The following is an 18,207-nucleotide window of genomic DNA, read 5'->3' on the forward strand; positions in this document are numbered from 1 at the left end:
TCTGACTATACGAGTTGTTGAAGAGAGAATCCCTTGTTGTGACTGGATCTTGGTGAGAGGACGTTGAATGGTGGCCGGAAGGATTCGAGATTCGGACCCCCTTGTCGTCAGCGCTGGTGCCGAGTTTTCGGGGCCGTGGTCTCGGAGCGGACGGCATGACGTCGTTGGTTTTTGTTTCGGTGAGTGCTTGGGTCCCGCTTTTCTCGGTGTATCGGGGACGGCGTCCGTGCGTTGATTTGGCGCTCAATGGCACAGTATGGTGTGTAAGGTGGGGGGTGTTAGCCGACCCGACGAGCCGACCAAGTCTGGTTTCTTCCACTGCAATTTTCTATTTTCTTTAGTCTACATTCTAGAAGAATGAAGACTAATACCCAATGACCAATTTAGTAAGGACAGTTCCGGCATAGAAGTCGTCTGTAACTACAAAGTCTGCAACCGTTCTTTCGGGCTCGAACTAGAACCAGAGTACCGGGACGTCGGGGGCCAAATTTGTGTGCCGGATTCTCCACGACGAGGAGGCGGAGAAACGCGGAGAAATGCTGGAGCCGCCCTGCCTTTTCGCTCGGCTCAGGTCTGGCACCTAGGTGATGCATATTTCGTGGGTAGGTAGTCGAGTGCCTAAATCTATCGTCTTCAGGTTTTGGTAGACTCGACTCGAGGAGTCAAGCGAGTACTGCCAAGACTCTACTGATGAGAATTGATGAGAATTGACACTCTTGGGCTTTGGCTCAGTGAAACCAGCCATCCGTAGAGTGCTCCCTCAATAGCGAATTGTACAGCATCACAACGCGACCTCTGCATGTTCGGCATGGACAAATGTATAGCTCAGAACTTGAATGCTTATCAAAGCTGCTCCCGACATCGCACCCCGTTCGTTTGGTATCCATGATCCCCTCGGGAGTTGACCGCACGCACAACCCCGGAACCGTTCCTCACGAGTCTTGTCAAAACTTCTCTAATTCTCCCCCACACCACCCAACCCCAAATCCCTCCACAATGCTCCCCAAGTGCCAGGGTAGGGCCGATTCTTGCGGAGCGTTTGCGTTTGCGGGGTACGCCAACCCAGCCCATTGGATCGGGACCTGTCATGCCATGCTACTCTGTATCCATCAACGACAAATAAGCTACTGATTTTTTTTCTTCTTGACCTTACTGACCCCGGGCCTTGGCATTCACAGCTTCAATACTACGGTAAACGACCGCTTCGGACTTCGTCTTTCTCTTGACAAAGTGACGTAGTCTACTACACTAGCCTAGAGGCCATCCCCGGCTACCCCCGGCCGGCATTGGTCTCGTGGCATGACGCCGGGATCATCACCCTCGAGGGGTCGAGCCATGGTGGGCTTCATCTCACAGCATGGAGAACGACCCAGAAGTCCAATGTCCGACCTTCTGCCGGTCCCGCAGTCCATGGCTCAAGTACATAATGGCCAAAAGCCGCCCTGCTCCTCGGTGACCTGACGAGACGACAGCTGCAGCGTATGCTCGGCAAGACATCGTCGGTCACCACAGCTTAGCTCCCGGACCTCAACACCATGACCCGACTCAACCTGCTTGCCACCCTCTCCACGGCCTGCGCCACAGTGTCCGCCCTGGTCCCGAGACAGGCCGCCCCGGCAAACACCACCACCGGCACCGTCCCCACCGTCGACCTCAAGAACGGCTCCTACTATGGCCTCTACAACGAGCCCCACGACCAGGACTTCTTCCTCGGCATGCCGTACGCCCAGCCCCCCGTCGACAACCTCCGCTTTCGCGTCCCCCAACCCCTGAACTCGTCCTGGGACGGCACCCGCAACGCGACGGCGTACTCCCCGCTCTGCTTCGGCTACGGAAGCGACACCTGGGTCCTCGGCAACCACGTATCGGAAGACTGCCTGACCATCAACGTCGTCCGGCCCCACGGCGTCGCCGCGGACGCGAAGCTCCCCGTCGCGGTATGGATCCACGGAGGCGGCCTCACCAACGGCGGCAGCGCCGACCCGCGCTACAATCTCTCCTTCATCGTCGAGCAGGGCGTCCGCATGGGCTCCCCCTTTGTCGCCGCTAGCATCAACTACCGCCTGCACGCATGGGGCTTCCTGTGGAGCGAAGAGATCAAGGCCGAGGGCGCGGGCAACCTCGGCTTCCGCGACCAGCGCCTGGCGTTGCACTGGGTCCGGGAGAATATTGCCGCGTTCGGGGGTGATCCGGCGCACGTCACCCTCTGGAGCGAGAGCGCCGGCTCCCGCAGCGTGGCGTCGCAGATGCTGGCCTACGGAGGTCGGGATGAAGGGCTCTACCGCGCCGCGATCCTGCAGAGCGGCACCGGTCTCGGGACTGACTTTGGCGAGGTGGAGGCGTCGTCGTCTGCAGCTACGTGGCAGGATTACTACAACACCATCATCAGTAAGACAAACTGCTCCGCGGCGGCCGATACGCTCTCCTGCCTTCGTAGCGTCCCGGCCTGGACCCTCAGCGATGTCTTCAACACCACGACCACGAACCCGGCCTTTACGGGCGTCGTAGACGGCGAGTTTCTCGAGGCACCGCGCCACGAGCTAATCAACGAGGGCAAGTTCACGCGCGTGCCGCTGCTGATCGGCGCCAACTCGGACGAGGGCACGCAGTTCGGCGTAAAGGGCGTCAACACCACGGCGCAGTGGCAAGCCTACCTCCGCTCCGGCGGGGCGGGTAACCTCACGATCGAAGTCCTCTCGGCGCTGTACCCTGACATCCCGCGCCTCGGCACGCCGGCGACGCTGCAGGGCCGACCGAGCGGCGCGCAGGCGAACTTCGGCGCCATGTGGAAGCGCGTGAACGCGTTCGCGGGCGATCGCGCGCAGCATGGTCCGCGGCGGTTCTTCGCGCGCAACTGGGCTGGGCCGAGGGGGAACCAGAGCGTGTACTCGTACAACTTCAACGTGCTCGTCAACGGTATGACGCCCGCGGAGGGGGTGAACCACTTCCAGGAGGTTGCGTTTGTGTTTAATAACACGGGCGGGTTGGGGTACGAGACGGCGGTGGCGGTGAATCCGTTTGAGGGGAAGCCCGAGACGTTCAAGGCGCTGGCGGAGATTATGTCGCGGATGTGGGTTGGGTTCATCACCGAGGGGGATCCGAATGCGAATGCCGGGGCGACGGGCGTGAAGTGGCCGCGGTATGATGTTGAGAACCCTGAGATTATGGGGTTCGATGTCAATGTTACCGACTTGGTTCATGTTCAGCCGGATACGTACCGCGCTGAGGCGGTTGAGTATTTGATTCAAAAGCTTTGGTCGTAAGGTCGTGGGGTTGGTGATGTGGAAGCAAAGAGGGGCATCGGTAATTCAAATAGCTCATACATGATCCATCACATGTTCACGGTATGGACAACATCCGGTATTACTGAACGATACTTGAATTCACTATGACCTATCTCACTAAGCGTACTTGAGGCCGAATAGACTGCCCCACCTGAAGATCTGGCAAACAAAAACCCGAATACACCCTAACTTTCCTCATTAACCTAGGCTTCATTACACCTAGGGACAAACAAATGAACACTCATATTTGACACTCCAATAGAACCGCGTTTAAGCTCTGACCTTGCGGAAGGTCGTAGGGTACGGGTTCAGGATATAAGTCGGGGTGTAGGTCGGGTCCGCGGTCACGGTGACGGTAGTCGTGCGAGTGACAGTGTCATCGGGTGCCGTGGTGGAAGTGGAGGAGGTCGAGGAGGAGGTGGAAGAAGAGGAGCTCGAGCTGCTCGTGGAAGTTGGCGTGACGGTAACAGTAACGGTGCCGGTGCTGGACGAGGTGGCAGACGAGGTGGTAGACGAAGTGGTCGACGAAGTGGTGGAGGAAGTAGTCGTCGCCGTGCTGGAAACGGTGCTGCTATGTCTGCCCTTGCACCTCAAGCGACGGGTACGGGTGTAAGGGGGCGGCATGGCGTAGTACCCATCATCCTTCTCCTCCGTCTCCTCCTCTTCGTCCGCAGAAGGCTCGGCAGTGCCAGTCGGCACATACAGCTTTCTGGGCTCAAGAGTCTTGGTGGCCCACGGCTTGACCAGGCGCCCAAGCTCATGAGGACATCTTCCGTGCGTGCAGAGGGAAGAATCGGCGTCCTCGCCCGCGGAGGGCTCGGCAGAGTCAGTCTCCACAACCGGCTGCCTGGGCTCGAGGGTCTTCGTGGCCGACGGCTTCACCAGGCGCGCAAACATGTGAGGGCAGTCTTCGTGTGTGCAGAGGTAGGAATCGGCGTCCTCGCTGGTGGAGGGTTCGGCGGCGGCCGTCTCGACGACCAGCTGTCTGGGCTCGAGGGTCTTGGTGGCCGCCATACTCGCGATTTTGGCCTTGCGCGAGCGCCTCTTGGGACAGTCTCTGTAGGAGTCGGCGTCCTCCTCGTCGGCGGAGGGCTCGGCGTCGTCCGTATCCTGTTGCTGTCTAGGCTCGAGGGTGCGGGGAACCTCCATCTCCTTGGGGCACTTGTTGTGCGTGCAGAGGGAGGAGGACCCGGTGTTCTCGTCCGCCTCGTCGTTTCGCTTCTCGCGCGCCTGGAGGGGGGCAGTAGGCTGAGGAGCATCTCTCTTGAGCGCAGCGGTCCTTGGTGCCTTGGGCTTGATGATCTCGTGGCGGGTCTCTACGAAGATGGGCAGAGAAGGGGGTGGCTTCGCAGTATTGGTCTTCTCGCTTATTACTGCGGTCGTGGTCTTGTTCCCCTTCCCCTTCCTCTTCTTCTCCATGTTGATGATCTCGAGGACCAACATAGGGGGGATATTCTTGAGGGAGGAGTCCTCGGCCACGGCTGTGGTTGTCGGACGCGGACCCCAAATGGTATCGGCGTTGATGAGGGAGGGGCCGACGGAGACCAGCAGGATGCCGGCCAGGAAAGCAATGTTTTTCATCTTGAAGGTTTGTCGTAGGTTATGGTCTACAGAATTGATGAAATCACAGATGTGAGAAGTTGACAGAAGAAGCAAGGGAAGAGGGAAGAGTCTGGCAGAAGATGGGCTTATATACATTAGTAGTAAGAAGCAGGTTCAAGCTTTGGAATAGAAAATTCGTTGAGAAGTCCACAAGGTTGCTTTCCCAGATTCAGCCTTTTCAATGGAGCTGCCAGGACGGTGCTTAGCGGAGCAAGGCCGTCAAGGCTCTAAAACTCCATTTGCTACCTATCCACGAGCAAAGCTTCAGTTTTGAAGGACCATATATGAATGTCACATCGTGGGACAGATCAAGGCATCCCAAGCGGAACATGATTATGGTGGAGAAAGGTTGTCAGAGGCATTTCGACGGGACAGGGGTATGCGGGACATATATCGTTCTTCGCTTCCAAGCAGCCAGACGGTTCGTGACTTTCAAGGTGAGAGGTTGTCGATGATGGAGACCGGTTGATACCATTGTAAGCACGACAATTTGAGTTTTGTGGCGGACAAAATTCTTCAGATTATCAACCTCAACGGACTTGGTGGCTTCATTGATGCACTGGTGACTTCGTATCTTCAAGGCGAAACTTTATGTCTTCGATTCCAGACTGTGAAAATTCTTGCATCGCTTTCTGTTCCCTTTAACCTCCCGTTTTTACCCGCTATTGAAGTTATGCATGAGCCGCCCCGTCATCAACATCAACCGCTATGGCTTTATCAACAGTAAAGGTACGCACTACGGGTCTCCAGCGATTTCAAAGAAAGACTTCCAAAACCCTTCATGTGACTTAACGGGAGATGGAGTACCAGGAGGTAGAGCTTAAGAAGCAAGGAAAAAGCAAGAGTTCATTTCGAGCTTGATGAGAGCTCACATCACTCTGCGGAAAATGACCTTTTGGTGAAACTGTACTGACCAAAATGAACCTTGGCAGATTCTGATATGTTGCTGATGGACACAAAGGTCGACAAGGAAGCGCAAGGTTGGAGGAGGCCAGTAGAGCGGCTTTCTTGTGGAGTGGCATTATCTTGCTGTGGGATCCCCCGTTGATAGCTTCTATGAGGCGGGATCATGCGACAGGCAACTCGGAATACCTCGGAAAATGGTACTGACCACGGGGCTGGACGTATACTTGATCCGGAAGAGTGAGAACTCTGCTTGAAGGTCTAATCTGAGGCGTGGTACTTGTGAATGAATATGGACCTTGCGACGGAAAATATCCTTCCCGCCATGAAACGAATCTCTTTACTTCTCAAGGCATGCGATTGCACGACCAATGCCGCGAATGCTCCGTTTCAAAACGCTGGTATTTGTAGTGAGCCACAAAGTTAGCAGTCTCTGTTATCAGTGTGACTTCTCGTAGGATCTTGCAGATTCGACAGTGCTTTTTGTACCGTTGTTTGCAATGGACTCATTGGCCAGACAGCTTCTGTTTGGCGGGTGTTGAGAGTAGTGAAAGAAATCGGGACGCAAATCTCGGTTAAAAGTGGTCATCTTTAACGTATTCAACACAGAATATATACAGATTGATGTCTGGGCATGACTTGAGACGAAAGCCTGTTACGATCCTCGAGATCATTAAGAAAGAGGAAGGGAAAGGGGAACAGGACCACGACCGCGGTAGTAAGCGAGAAGACTAACACGGCAAAACGCCCCCCTTCTCTGCCCATTATCGTCGAGACCCGACACGAGGTCATCAAGCCAAAGGTACCGAAGATCAGTGTTCTCGAGGTATCTATTATATAGTGAACATACGGGCCAACAACGATGTCAGAATGGTAGGAACAACGGTTGCGGCATCAATCCTAGCTTATCAATAGGTTCCCATACATTTTGAACAGCTTGATTGACGAGCTCAAAGCACACGAACAGGGAACCATCCTTAGCTACTGGGTCATTCAAAAACCTGGTTTCCCCTTTAATCACGGCTGACGGTCGGATCGTGGCTTACTTATATGCGTGGACCATACCAACCGTGCCAGGCAGTCGACCAGCGATGACCAGCTTGGATTCCAGAAGTCTTTGGAATTATCTGCCATCTAGAGTAAGGTGATTTAATGTAGAAGGGCTTTTTAAGCGACTGTGGAAGACGTTGTTGGTCAACCACCTTGGTCGAAGCTCTCAGCTCCAGCCATGAGAGAATAATTCCATTCACGCGGCTGCTTCTCTACCCTCTAAGCAAAGAGAAAGAAAGAAAGAAAGACAGAAATGAAAGCCCAGCCCACCTTCTGAGGACCTATGAACTTTCTACGCATGTATGACACTCTTGAATAGCGATGCGAGGACTTTTCACGAGACTCCGCGCAGCACTTCGGTGGCGACCCGGCATTGCCCACTACACTAAACACGAGTCGGTGATAATACCAACCAAATTTATTGGCTATAGAGGGTATCGAGACGAGTGGGAGGGTCATATGTCGCGCGTGTGTGAGAGTGAACATAGACAGGCCTGGCGGTGACTCGGACATATGCAATTAGGGACCCCAAGGCGGCACCTCAACAGCAAAGCGGGCGTGATTGCTGGAAGATGTTAGTTGCTTCTGCTTATAGTAAGGGTTGTCTTGTAACTTACTCTGCGTTCTTAACCGCCTTCTCGGGGTCTTCAAGGGCAAACTGCTTGCAGTAGTCGACATCATACCCATAGTCCGTTGTTCCCAACACATCTCGAAAGTGCGTCGCCTCATGGATGATGGTACTATAAAAATCTCAGTCAGACACAATCCTTGGAATCACGATTATGAGAAGACACAGGTGACCTCAAGATCGGGACATGAACTCACTCCCACTGATTCCGATGCCGCCCCGCAGGCGGAAGCATCGCCTCGTTGAAATACACACTGCAGATTCTGACGTCGCCGTACGTGCCGCCAATAGTCGCGTATACAACGGTACTTGTACACGAGCAATCGTACGAAAACGTCGTAGCCAAATCAGGCGCGAATTTCTGTTCCAACGACGTTAGCTCACAAGCTCATCGCCTCTCTCTCTGTCTCTTTCTTCCCATGAGACTGAAAAGCCCCGCCAAAACGCACCTTGAAAGCCGTCAACACGCGATTATAGCGGTCGGTGCTAAACTTGCCGTACCACGTCGTCTGAACATCGCTTCCGTTGGGGTTATCTTCCAGATGCTCAATCGCCGCGAACGACTTGTTCGTCGCCCGCTCGATGGCCGCTTCGAGGGTGACGATTTGCGCGGCGGTGCAGGACTTGAAGGTCGCGGCTAGGGTGCCGGACACGACGGACAGGAGGCCTACCAGGTGAGAGATTCTCATCTTGTCCTATGTTCAAAGTCCGAGGCAGAAAGCTGTCGACGACGTTGAAATAAGTCTACCAGTCTCAAAGGTTGAGGATTCGCGAAGCCTTTATTCTGCAGAAAAGCGGATGTGGTGTCATATCGCTAATTCTTGGCAGACATGCATTAGGAAGGTACAAGTTTGCCGGCTTCCATCTCCCCTCTGCACTTTCCGTTCCAAGGTAGCGAACCGCGCAGGGATGCATTATCTCGTATTTTCGCTGTAGAGTTACAAGACGATTTCTGCATGGCTTTACTTCAACATCACCCGTCCATGACTCCATCGCTGAGAAGCGGCTTTCCGACGATGCATGACCTCAATAGAACTTGGGGGCACGTTTCCTTGAGAATTTATCCATTTCTGAAAGGTCACTTCATCTCACAGTACGCAAGGTCCAGAAAGTCATCGAAACTAATCAGAGCTCCATGGTCAAAAAAGTCCCCTCACGGCACCTCTGAAAAGTCGGAGTGGGATGAGTGCTAGAAACCCAACAATACAGAACGATTCCTTGTTCGAAACTCTCTTTTTCGAGCCAGATGAGAGTCCGACATAGATTCCAGAGGGCTTTTCACGAGCAAAACCGCCAACAATAGCAGCCACGACGTTGCGCGCCTGAAGGCGACCGGCGCATCAACCCCATCTTCGTTCCCCGATCAGTCTAAGATAAAGCCACATCCATCTCGCCGTATCGACCTCAAGGCCAAAGACCTGTAGGCTTTGTCATTGGCGAAGCGCGCAGAGTTCCTCGAGCTGCGCGACGCGTTTCTTTTCCACAATGGTAAATCCAGCCCATCTATGACAAGGACGTGGATCGTGAAGCAGTGTGTCTCGGTCCTCTCGGAGGTCCCGCATCCGCGTCCGTATATTCGTAGACCCACACCCGGCCGGAGGGCAGGGGGGCTCCCGGACAGGAAGGCTTTGTGTTATACCTCTTCATCTGGCGCTATCTTCATCTTGCACCTTATCGATCTTCCCATAGACAATAGCTCCGGTGAAATCCTTCATCAAGAAACATACGTAATGCCTCTGTTTCGCTACCTTCTCCATGACTTCCAAACCCGGCGTTCTTTAACTACCACATCATTGAAGTAAATGAGTGTCAAGCGATGCAACTCAACGTAATATCAAAGCAGCCCCGAACTAGAACCAGCCAGACGATCGTATCTCTGTCAAGATACTATGAGAATGATGTGACTAGAGCTGGTTAGTCGTAGTGAGGCAAGGCACATGGACAGGAAATGCCCCCGGCCGACACGGATTCGATGAGCCCTCGAACCCCTTCTCCAAACCCATCAACCAGTCACGCTCCTTAACTGCTTTCTCAACCTCACGCAACTTCACTTAACGAAAACAATGAAAGCATACTCAAGTCGTTCAGTCAGTTTAAAACTGACATGAGGAAGCAGAAGAAAAGGCATAACAAATCGTGAAATCCAAAGTGACGCCTCCCAAGCTCATCCCGCAACGCCTTCTTCTTGAAGTCGCCCCAAGAAGCCAGCCGGCCGGCCACACACCTCCGGACAAGACCGAGCACGAAACCCCTCACCCGTGGAGCTAACCTCCGTGCGTAATGGTGTTCGCGCCAACTCCAAGACCAGTTCGCGCAAACCACCTCACGAGACCATTATTTCTGGGCCCTACAACCCTCCAGAACCTCTGATCTCACTCCTTCGGGACCCCATTCTCCTTCCCAGAGGCGTCAATCGTTCATGGCCAAGCACGGAAAAAAGTGGACGGAATGTATCATATGCAAATCCAATGATACTTTCTTTTTCTGAAATTGACATGATAGCCGCTGGGCCCAATCAATCCACACGTGAAAGTCATAAATATCTCTCGCTTTCCCAAATCTGTGAAAACAAATAAAAAGGACGTATAAATTCAATGAAAAGATACGCTTCTCGCTTTCAAGGGCTCCTCGTCCAATGCTGCCGTTAGATAACCAAAGCTCCGCGAATACAAGTATCATCATCTCCTGCTACATGCTTCCTCTTACATCTGCCCCCGCCGTACTCATCAGCCCTCAATGGCAAGAGTCTCGCGGTCACGCTCTCGGTGGCGGTGGTGATGGTCATCACGTCGTCTCGAGTCGTCCTCATACTCGTCTTCGTCTCGACGATGCCTGCGGTGGCGCTCTCTGTCGCGCTCCTCGTCGTACCGGTCATCATCGCCGTCTTCTCTCCTGTGATGACGATGCTTCCGCTTGTCGTCATCTTCGCCATCGCGGTCACGGCCTCGATCCTGGTCCCGGTCGCGATCGCCGCGGTCCCGGTCCTTACCAGTCTCTTCACGTCTCCGTTCTGTTTCACTCATTAGTCCATGCCAGAGCAAGTGCTTCTAGTTTCCCAACGTACCTCTCAAGACCTGTGTTGCGGCGGCATAGGCCTGGATCTCCTCCTTGCTGAGAACGCGAAGGACAATGACGAAGTCGTCTCTGACTTCGAACCGCTCCTTGCCAACGGTCAAGGCCTCAGGATTCACGATCTTCCGGCTGATCTTGGTCCATCGGGCACCAGGGGGAACTTCCCTCAGTTTCTTGTCATCCTTGTGAGGTGCCACACCCTCACGAATTGGGTTGTCCTCTTCAGGATACTTCTTGGGTGCCTTCAAGATACCCTTGAGAGGCTTTGCGTCTGACTTGTCGCGAGGCGGAGACACGACGCGGACCTGCTTCTCGTCGCGAGGCGGTGTGAGGTCGCGGTCGCGGTCGCGGTCACGGTCGCGATGTTCATCTCTGGATGAAGTAACGATTGAGTCGGCTGAAGGGAGTGAGACGGGCGATTCTCTCTTTGGTGGCGGTGACTCCTTCTTGGGTGAAGGTGTGCGTTCCTTCGGCTCTTTATGTGGCTCGCGGAACGGAAGATCAGCGTATGTTTGCTTGTCTGATTTTTCATCTCTTTCAGATCGTTCGGGCCTGTCCAATCGGTCGGATCGTTCGTATCTCTCCGACCGCTCTGGACGTTCTGAGCGCTCCGACCGGTCGACGCGGTCTGACCTGTCAACAGGAACGGGAACTCTTTCTGGCTTGTCATCCTTCATGGCTGCCAGTTGCTCCTTCAATTCCCGAATATCGTTGGTGTTGGTAGGATTGAAGCCAATCTGCCGCTTAGGACGCCTCGACTTTTGCTCGTCATCTTCCGGGGACACATCTCGTTGTGCAGCTGTAGAATCGCCCGTGAGCTTGGCTTCAGCATCCCGGCGATTGCGGTCACGATCACGCTCTCGCTCACGCTCTCGATCGCGCTCTTTTTCACGCTCCTTTTCGCGATCACGGACATCAGCCTCTTGCTCGGCAGCGGCCCTGCGAGTTTCAACAATGACGGGTGCACGATCACGAGGGTCCCGAGACTCCTCCCGAGGCTTGTATCTCTCGGCAGCACGCGCTCCAGGATCCTCTTCATCGCTTCGGCGCCGAGGCTCCCGGGACTCCCGCTCCGACTTTTCGGGGCGCTCGTCCTTCTCCTTGTCCTTGTCCTTCTCCTTCTCCTTCACGGCTGAGCCGAGGCCAATCGCTGTGGCGGCAAGACCAAGTCCTGCACTCAACTTATCACGCAGGCGCTTCTTCTCGGCTTCGTCCTCATTAGCTGTGCTAGTCCGCCGCAGATGGCGATCTTTGTCCGTCTCGAGGCGGGCTGAATCACGCTTGGAGCGATCCTTTTCGTCTCGGCGCTTGGCATCATCGTCGGATCCTCTCTTGACATCCGGAGGAGATGTTCGATGACCACTTCGAGACTCTGGCCGGGGACCGCTGCGCGACTCTGGTCTATATCCAGTGCGTGAGTCTGGGCGATAACCATTTCGAGACTCGGGTCGTGCCTCTCTACGTCGGTCTTCGAAATCGCCGCCCACGGGAGCTGAGTCCGTACGGATACCGAAACCACGGCTAGTGACTCCATTATCGTAGTAATCACCACTGCCATAAATGGGATCATACTTGCGATCAGGCTCCCGAGCCTGTCGCTGAGCCCGATCATCATCGCGACTTCGGTAGTAATCCTCGTGATGACTGGATCGAGGGGGCGCCTCGTTATACACTGATACAGGCCGCCGAGAGGCAGTTGCTCCTGCGACAGTCGCTGCCGCTACGGAAGTTGCTGCGGCGACATCCATGGAAGAAGGGACACCACCAGTAGAGCGTCGGCTGGTCGGGCTTGGAGGTACTGGTAGATGGACTGGCGCCGCAGGGGCTGCCGGAGGGACTGAGCCTTGGGCTGGGTCGTAAACGTTCGTAGAAGAGCGATTGATCTTATCCAAGCCCCAGGTGGTGGGCGGAGGACCTGCTCGCTGTCGACCACCATCATATGCGCGACTAGTGCTTTCAGTTGTCGTAACATTAACACTCGGTCGGTAATAGCCACGGTCGATGCTCTCTCGCCTGCGTGATCGTGAAGGTGGTCGGGTGTGATCCAAATCGTATCTTGCCAAATCGCTTGGAGTAGTATATTCGTAGCCATCCGTGCCGCCAATGTCGACTGGGGCATTTCCATGGCGGGAGATATTGGTGTAAATGGCCGAAGACCTCGAAGGGCGGTACGAATCGTGCCTAGACGGTGTAGGATCGAGGGTTCGCTCGCGCATGCGGGTGAATTCTTCGTTGTCCATGGTTGCGCTGTAAGAGCCACCGCGGTGATGGCTTCGGGAACGTATGGATGACGCAGGCTGCGTGTAAAATGTCGAGTCGCTGGAGCGATACTCATCGCGAGTCGGGCTGCTATGTCTGTTGCTCGACGAGTGGTGCGACGACGAACTGGCCTGCGGCGGTCGGGTTGTCGTGGTAACAATGACTGGGCGGGCAGAGGTTGAGTCGAGGGTCGATGAGCGATGAGAGCGATTGCGGCTCGCTTCTCTCAGGCCTGGGCCGCGGGCGAGGGGGTCTTTGGTGACTGCATAGGTAGTGGTCGTGGTTGTCGGCGTGCCGGAATGATGGCTTCGAGAACTGCCAGAGGCATATCTCGTCGAAGACGTGGGCATGACATGAATATCACCCCCGTACATGGAACTGTAGCCAATACTGGTGGGAAGCGAAGCCCTGGCAGGATTGAAAGTCGGCGACCGCGGCCGAGCGGTGGTGTACCGCGATGAAGAGTAGCGGTGATCCATGGCAACGTTGACTAGTTGAGTCGTCGACAAATCGTGCTACTTGTGGCTATCGCTTGTGGCCGCCGAGGTGCTTTCTCTTCCGGATGAGTTGGATGAGGCAGAATGCTCAGCGCCTCGAGGGTGCACGTCGACGGAGGAGGATGAGGTGAGGAGGGGCAGTCGGGAATTGGGTTGGGCGCTGACCACCTTGAACAGATGGATATGAAGCGGGACGGCCGTAGCGGCAGGACGCACGTCGCAACCACGTGAGGAATTCCGCCCTAAGGAAATTTGGTCTCGTCTTCTCTCACTTTCCTAAATTTTTTTCTTTCCCCTCTCGGTCGCTTTGACTTGGAGGTGCTTTGGCGCCCTTTTTCGGCTTGTCGCTTGTTTGGGCGTCGATGTGTCTCACTTTGTTTTCTGATTTTGGGCGATAGAGCTACCAAGTGGATGGTGCCCTATTTGTTCGCTTTTTTCCCCCTTTGCACGGAGAGTGAATGAGAGAAAGAGGAGGGGCAAGTCGTTGGGATACCCGCTGAAATGGGATGTGAGGTGGATTCTTTTTGGTTGATGAGAGATGGCGGGGTCCCAGTTTCTTCTCAGATCACTTCAGTCTGCTCTCTTCCCGTTCCTCTGGTCGTGTTTGTGGTGGAAGACCCCCGTCAAATGGGCTGGTTGTCAGGTCGGGTTCTCAGGTCGGGCTAGCAGGTCGGGCTGGAGTTGGGTGGACTCTGTCGTCGGATCGCTGTCGAAACGTCCCAGTCTGTCTGTTGTGGACTGTACTCCGTAGTGGAAATCCAACTGCATGCATCTGCAGTACCGTCGGAAAAGAGGGGCGAGTCAGCTTTGTTAGGAGACTCAAGTGAATGTTGAATGGGCGGGCGTAGTCTCAAAAATAGGATGAATGAATCCATGCAAGGTCTCCATATGGTTCCATACACTGTGGATGGTTGTGCCGAGTATAGACCATATGCATAGCGTGTTTGTGCGTACGAGAAAGATGAGGTGAAGAAGTGGGATGTGTGTATGTAGGAGGAAGGGAGAATTACTTACCAGATATTGTATTACAGAGATAACGTCACTGAGGCTGAGGCATCCGAGAAACGCAAAGAGAGAGAGAGAGAGCCAGAAGAGAAGGGGGGCAAAAATTGGGCAGTGGTTGAAGACACTGCGACGTCGAGTATTCTGGGAGGGGGATTATCCCGGGCGCAATGACGGAGGGAGGAGTCGACTGATCCCTGTCGACTCAGCAGCAAGGATCGCGGGGGGTTCGCTTTGATGATGGATGCTGATGAATGGATGCACCGGACCCTCTCCAGGCCGTGTATTCTTATCCCCTTAGCAGCAGAGAATGGGGAGTCAGGGAGACAGTCAGCAAACAATGGGACAATACGACTGGTTGCCCGAGAGCTTGTCTTCGGTGTAGCGGGGAACCGGCTGTAGTGTATCCGTACAAAAGTACGAAGTACTGAAGGCGTCGTTTCGGTGGTATCGGTACGGGCGTTGGCGAATTCTGCGAAAACCAAGGACTTGGGTGATAAGGCCAAGGATGTCACTTGTTCGAATGGTGTAGTATACGGGCACTCGAGGCGCACAATGTTCCTCCAGTAGGGGTCTTCGGAAGATGGCGAGTGGCTGCGGTTATCCGGACTTGACGACGGCTGGTCGCTTCTCGTCGTGACAAGGCTGCATGTAGCGTAAATGCCAAAGAGCGTCTTCTTCTCGGGTGTTGACCTCTGCACGTGTAGTACTGCAAATGATCGCCAAAAATTATTTGGTTGTACCGTGCCCCAAGCTGACGAGAAAGATTGGTAGGTAGAAGATGGGCGGACGTGCGTCAACGTCAATGCCAATGCCGTAAGGTAGCGTCGCCGTCAGGGACGGGGCAGCCAACTAGATGACGGCAGACTAATCACACCAGTGCCGGGTGGCATGGCATGGCCTTTTCCTTCCACTGTTAGGTAGACTTCTTAGCCCACCACAGTGACAGTCAAGCGCGGCGACAGTTGGGTTGACAAGCAGCCACAGAGCCTAAGTATCCATACCTTAGTTGAAGGTGCTCAGACTCGAGGTCGAAGAGTTAGGCCAGTCAGAGGGTACATGCAGGAGCAGTTTGCTTGGCTAGGGCCGTTTCGTCTGCAGTGTAGATGGTTCTTACAAAGTTCAGATGAAAACCAGGCGGACGTCGCATGAGACGGGGGATTTCTGAAGTTGACATGCAATTCCTATCTCGGTGTCTGCTTTTCTGTGGCGAGTGGTCCTCATTTAGGCACCATAGCAGAAAGCCAAATTTTGCTCGGAGAATTCGTTGTCAAGCTGTGAATGTCGAGACTTTCCAGCTGGCAGGATCAGAAGGAGCATGGCTCCGTACCGAAACATGCAACTCGTTGCAAGTGACCGTTGATTTGTTGGCAACGAAGCTGCGTGCTGACCGCTGACGTCTCGGGATGCGCAATGGAATGTGCCCTCCAAAGACAATGATGATGATATTGTGCAGAGGCCTACGGAGTAGGTACACAGAAGATAACATGGATGGCCGCCTCGATCCAAAGTGCAAAAGTGTCCCGAGACAAGGGAGAGGCGAAGGCGCAGGCGCCGCAGAATGAACTCAGCCAAGATTGGTGTAATTATTCCGACCCTAGGGTCCGACCTGATGGCGTTGGCTCAGGAGAGTGAAACTCCGGGTAGCAGAGCCTTCCCGCGGAGGGATGTGAGACGGTCTTCCGTACCTCAGAGGCGAGGCGAAAACAACCCTGCCATTGGCGTGAGCAAGCATGCAGTTGACGGGTTGATGGCTGTTGGCAAGGTGTTGATGGTGTGCAAAACGGTCGCTCTCTTGCCGTTTTGGGAAGCCGGTTGTCGTCCGTGTCGATCACGGCGATGACGTCCTGCTGGGCTGGACGTGAATCAGGACTGAAGAGCTAACGTGAGGCCAGGATGAGGACCGTACCGGATTGGTCAGTTGGAGTCTGGCGCTTCTCAGGGCACGGCGAAGTTTCCAATCCTAGATTTCAATCTTTTGAGGCAAGATATGGAGGGTTTGGGCCTCGTTTCCCCGGTGCTTGGTGGAATGGTGTTGAATAAGTCTGTTGCCGATTAGTAAAGAGAGATCCTCCTGTGATATCACATCGTCAGGAGGCGCCGCTCAGGGGTGCTCAATTCCGGGACTCCATTTGTCCAAGATCCTTCATCGACTCGAATATTGAAGTCGCAATTCGTCTCTTCTGCGGGCTGAACGGAGTATGGCCCATTGCTCTGAGATTCGACGGTGCCGGACTGAATGCTAATGTCTAGGGCAGGGGAAACGCTCGGGGTCCCTGACTAACAGATACGGTCGGTGTCCAGTGACGACTAGAAAGGCAGGCGGGAATTTGGCCGACGTCAGCGTCAATGGAAATGATGGTGACTGGACCTGGAAGATTGTGTTAGCGCGTGGTGACGACGGGGAGTTTGGCCGAGGGACGTCGACGTATCCCCAAAGACCGTTCGGGACGGTTGGCGAATTATTGTCTTTGGCTAGGAATGGCCTGTACTGGGACCAATGGAAGATGCTGTTTGGTGCATAAACATGAACACGTAGGGAGCCCACGGCTGCGTTCTCTTTTCCTTTCGAATACTTCTTCGTTTGCATCGATCAACCGGGTTGGATGTCACAGAAAGAAATTGCTTCATTTGCAACTCCAAGAGGCCAGAAAGTCTAGACCGCGCCGTCGTCATGCTTGGAGATGGGCCATCTTGAGAAGGCAGGAAGAAGGCAGGAGGAACTTCGGGACTTGCAAGCTCGCTCTTGCCACTGGGAATTTGAGGTACCTGGGTACTTTTTACTTCGAGATTGCTTTGTCAGGAAAGAAGAGGTACGTATCCCTTAGGGGGACTACACAGTAAGTTTGTCAGGAAGGGGGGGAACGTTCGATAGAAAACGGGAGGGCAGGAGCAAGCCAACGACAAGCTGCACCGTCGACGGTTCGTCAAAACTTCAACGGTCAACCACAGCCAGAGAGACGTCGATGTTGCGCCCTTCCAGATTCCTTCAACATCGAGAAAGACAACGTGCCCCTCCAAACATGCACTCATGAGCTTCAGAAAATACTACTGGCCTGTCGCTATTGGTTGCCTCGTCACAGTCTCTGTTGCTTGCCACACGCTCATCCTCCACTTCTCAAACCTTAACTACCACGATCCCTTCCTCTCGCGGACATTGAGGCGCCCATTGTCGTCCAACGTCGCCTGTCGTGTGCTCCACCGAGCCGGTAATCCGACATTTGACTCCAACCATGTCCATGTTCAAGTGGGTGTCTCTGAGCGACCTTTCACAGCCCCTGGCCCGTCGGGCTCAGTCCCATACATCAGGTTCCAGTGCTAGTTGCAAGACTCTACTACTCTGATGTCTGCACTTCGTACACTGCGAAGGCTGTGGCATTGTCTGGTCAGCGGCATATCCAACACCATGCCTCGTTTCGACCCAACCAACGCCTCCTGCATCTTCGGCCTCAGTTTCCCTGCATCTACCCGCCTGTCGTGCCTCTCTCCCTGATGGCTGTCAGTCGTCGACAATGCAACCGCCAAGCACCAAGCCCAACTATGGGACGTGTCGAAAACTCTGGAACCCTCTCCGCGCCGCCGACCCCCGGGCTTGAGTTCAACACCATACGACACTAGGCGTTCGGAAGTATGGATATCACAACCATTATTGACTGGGCGATGCCGACGGAATACAGCGGCCGACGGTGCAGACCACCCCGCACCACCTCACACACTTTCAACCCGCCTCAACTTCTCGTCAACACCTTGGCCGGTCAGATGCCGCCACCGAAACTCGACTTCGCCCTTCCCTCTCCATCGGACTACATCTGCAGCATCTCGCCTTTCTGCAAGGCGCATACCCATATTATCTGCACACAAAGGCCGCCACAGCGCAAAGCATACTACCAAACAAGCAATGACTTGCGTC

General features: G+C 54.5%; 4 protein-coding genes across 4 annotated transcripts; 1 reads left to right on the forward strand and 3 right to left on the reverse strand.

Moving 5' to 3' along the window:
* Window positions 1-1,535: 1,535 nt before the first annotated feature.
* HER10_EVM0013412 (carboxylesterase) lies at window positions 1,536-3,263 on the forward strand (the record flags this gene model as incomplete). The annotated part of the gene is made up of 1 exon (XM_035482771.1): window positions 1,536-3,263. The coding sequence occupies one exon, from the start codon at window positions 1,536-1,538 to the stop codon at window positions 3,261-3,263; it is 1,728 nt and encodes a 575-aa protein (XP_035333619.1).
* A 103-nt stretch (window positions 3,264-3,366) lies between these two features.
* HER10_EVM0003923 (uncharacterized protein) lies at window positions 3,367-5,226 on the reverse strand. The gene has a single exon (XM_035473584.1). It carries the CDS (start codon window positions 4,980-4,982, stop codon window positions 3,555-3,557), a length of 1,428 nt encoding a protein of 475 aa, XP_035332446.1. The 5' UTR covers window positions 4,983-5,226; the 3' UTR covers window positions 3,367-3,554.
* Window positions 5,227-7,193: 1,967 nt separating this feature from the next.
* On the reverse strand, window positions 7,194-8,192 carry HER10_EVM0012541 (neutral protease). Its single transcript, XM_035481935.1, has 4 exons — window positions 7,917-8,192; window positions 7,665-7,828; window positions 7,457-7,579; window positions 7,194-7,404 (listed from the first exon to the last, which is right to left on the reverse strand). The coding sequence occupies exons 1-4, from the start codon at window positions 8,154-8,156 to the stop codon at window positions 7,359-7,361; spliced, it is 573 nt and encodes a 190-aa protein (XP_035333521.1). The 5' UTR covers window positions 8,157-8,192; the 3' UTR covers window positions 7,194-7,358.
* A 454-nt stretch (window positions 8,193-8,646) lies between these two features.
* Window positions 8,647-14,535, reverse strand: HER10_EVM0009002 (uncharacterized protein). The gene is made up of 2 exons (XM_035483081.1): window positions 10,532-14,535; window positions 8,647-10,477 (listed from the first exon to the last, which is right to left on the reverse strand). Exons 1-2 carry the CDS (start codon window positions 13,275-13,277, stop codon window positions 10,194-10,196), a joined length of 3,030 nt encoding a protein of 1,009 aa, XP_035333064.1. The 5' UTR covers window positions 13,278-14,535; the 3' UTR covers window positions 8,647-10,193.
* Between the last annotated feature and the right edge of the window lie 3,672 nt (window positions 14,536-18,207).

This window comes from Colletotrichum scovillei, assembly GCF_011075155.1.
Source record: "Colletotrichum scovillei strain TJNH1 chromosome Unknown Contig00006, whole genome shotgun sequence".
Lineage (NCBI taxonomy): Eukaryota > Fungi > Ascomycota > Sordariomycetes > Glomerellales > Glomerellaceae > Colletotrichum > Colletotrichum scovillei.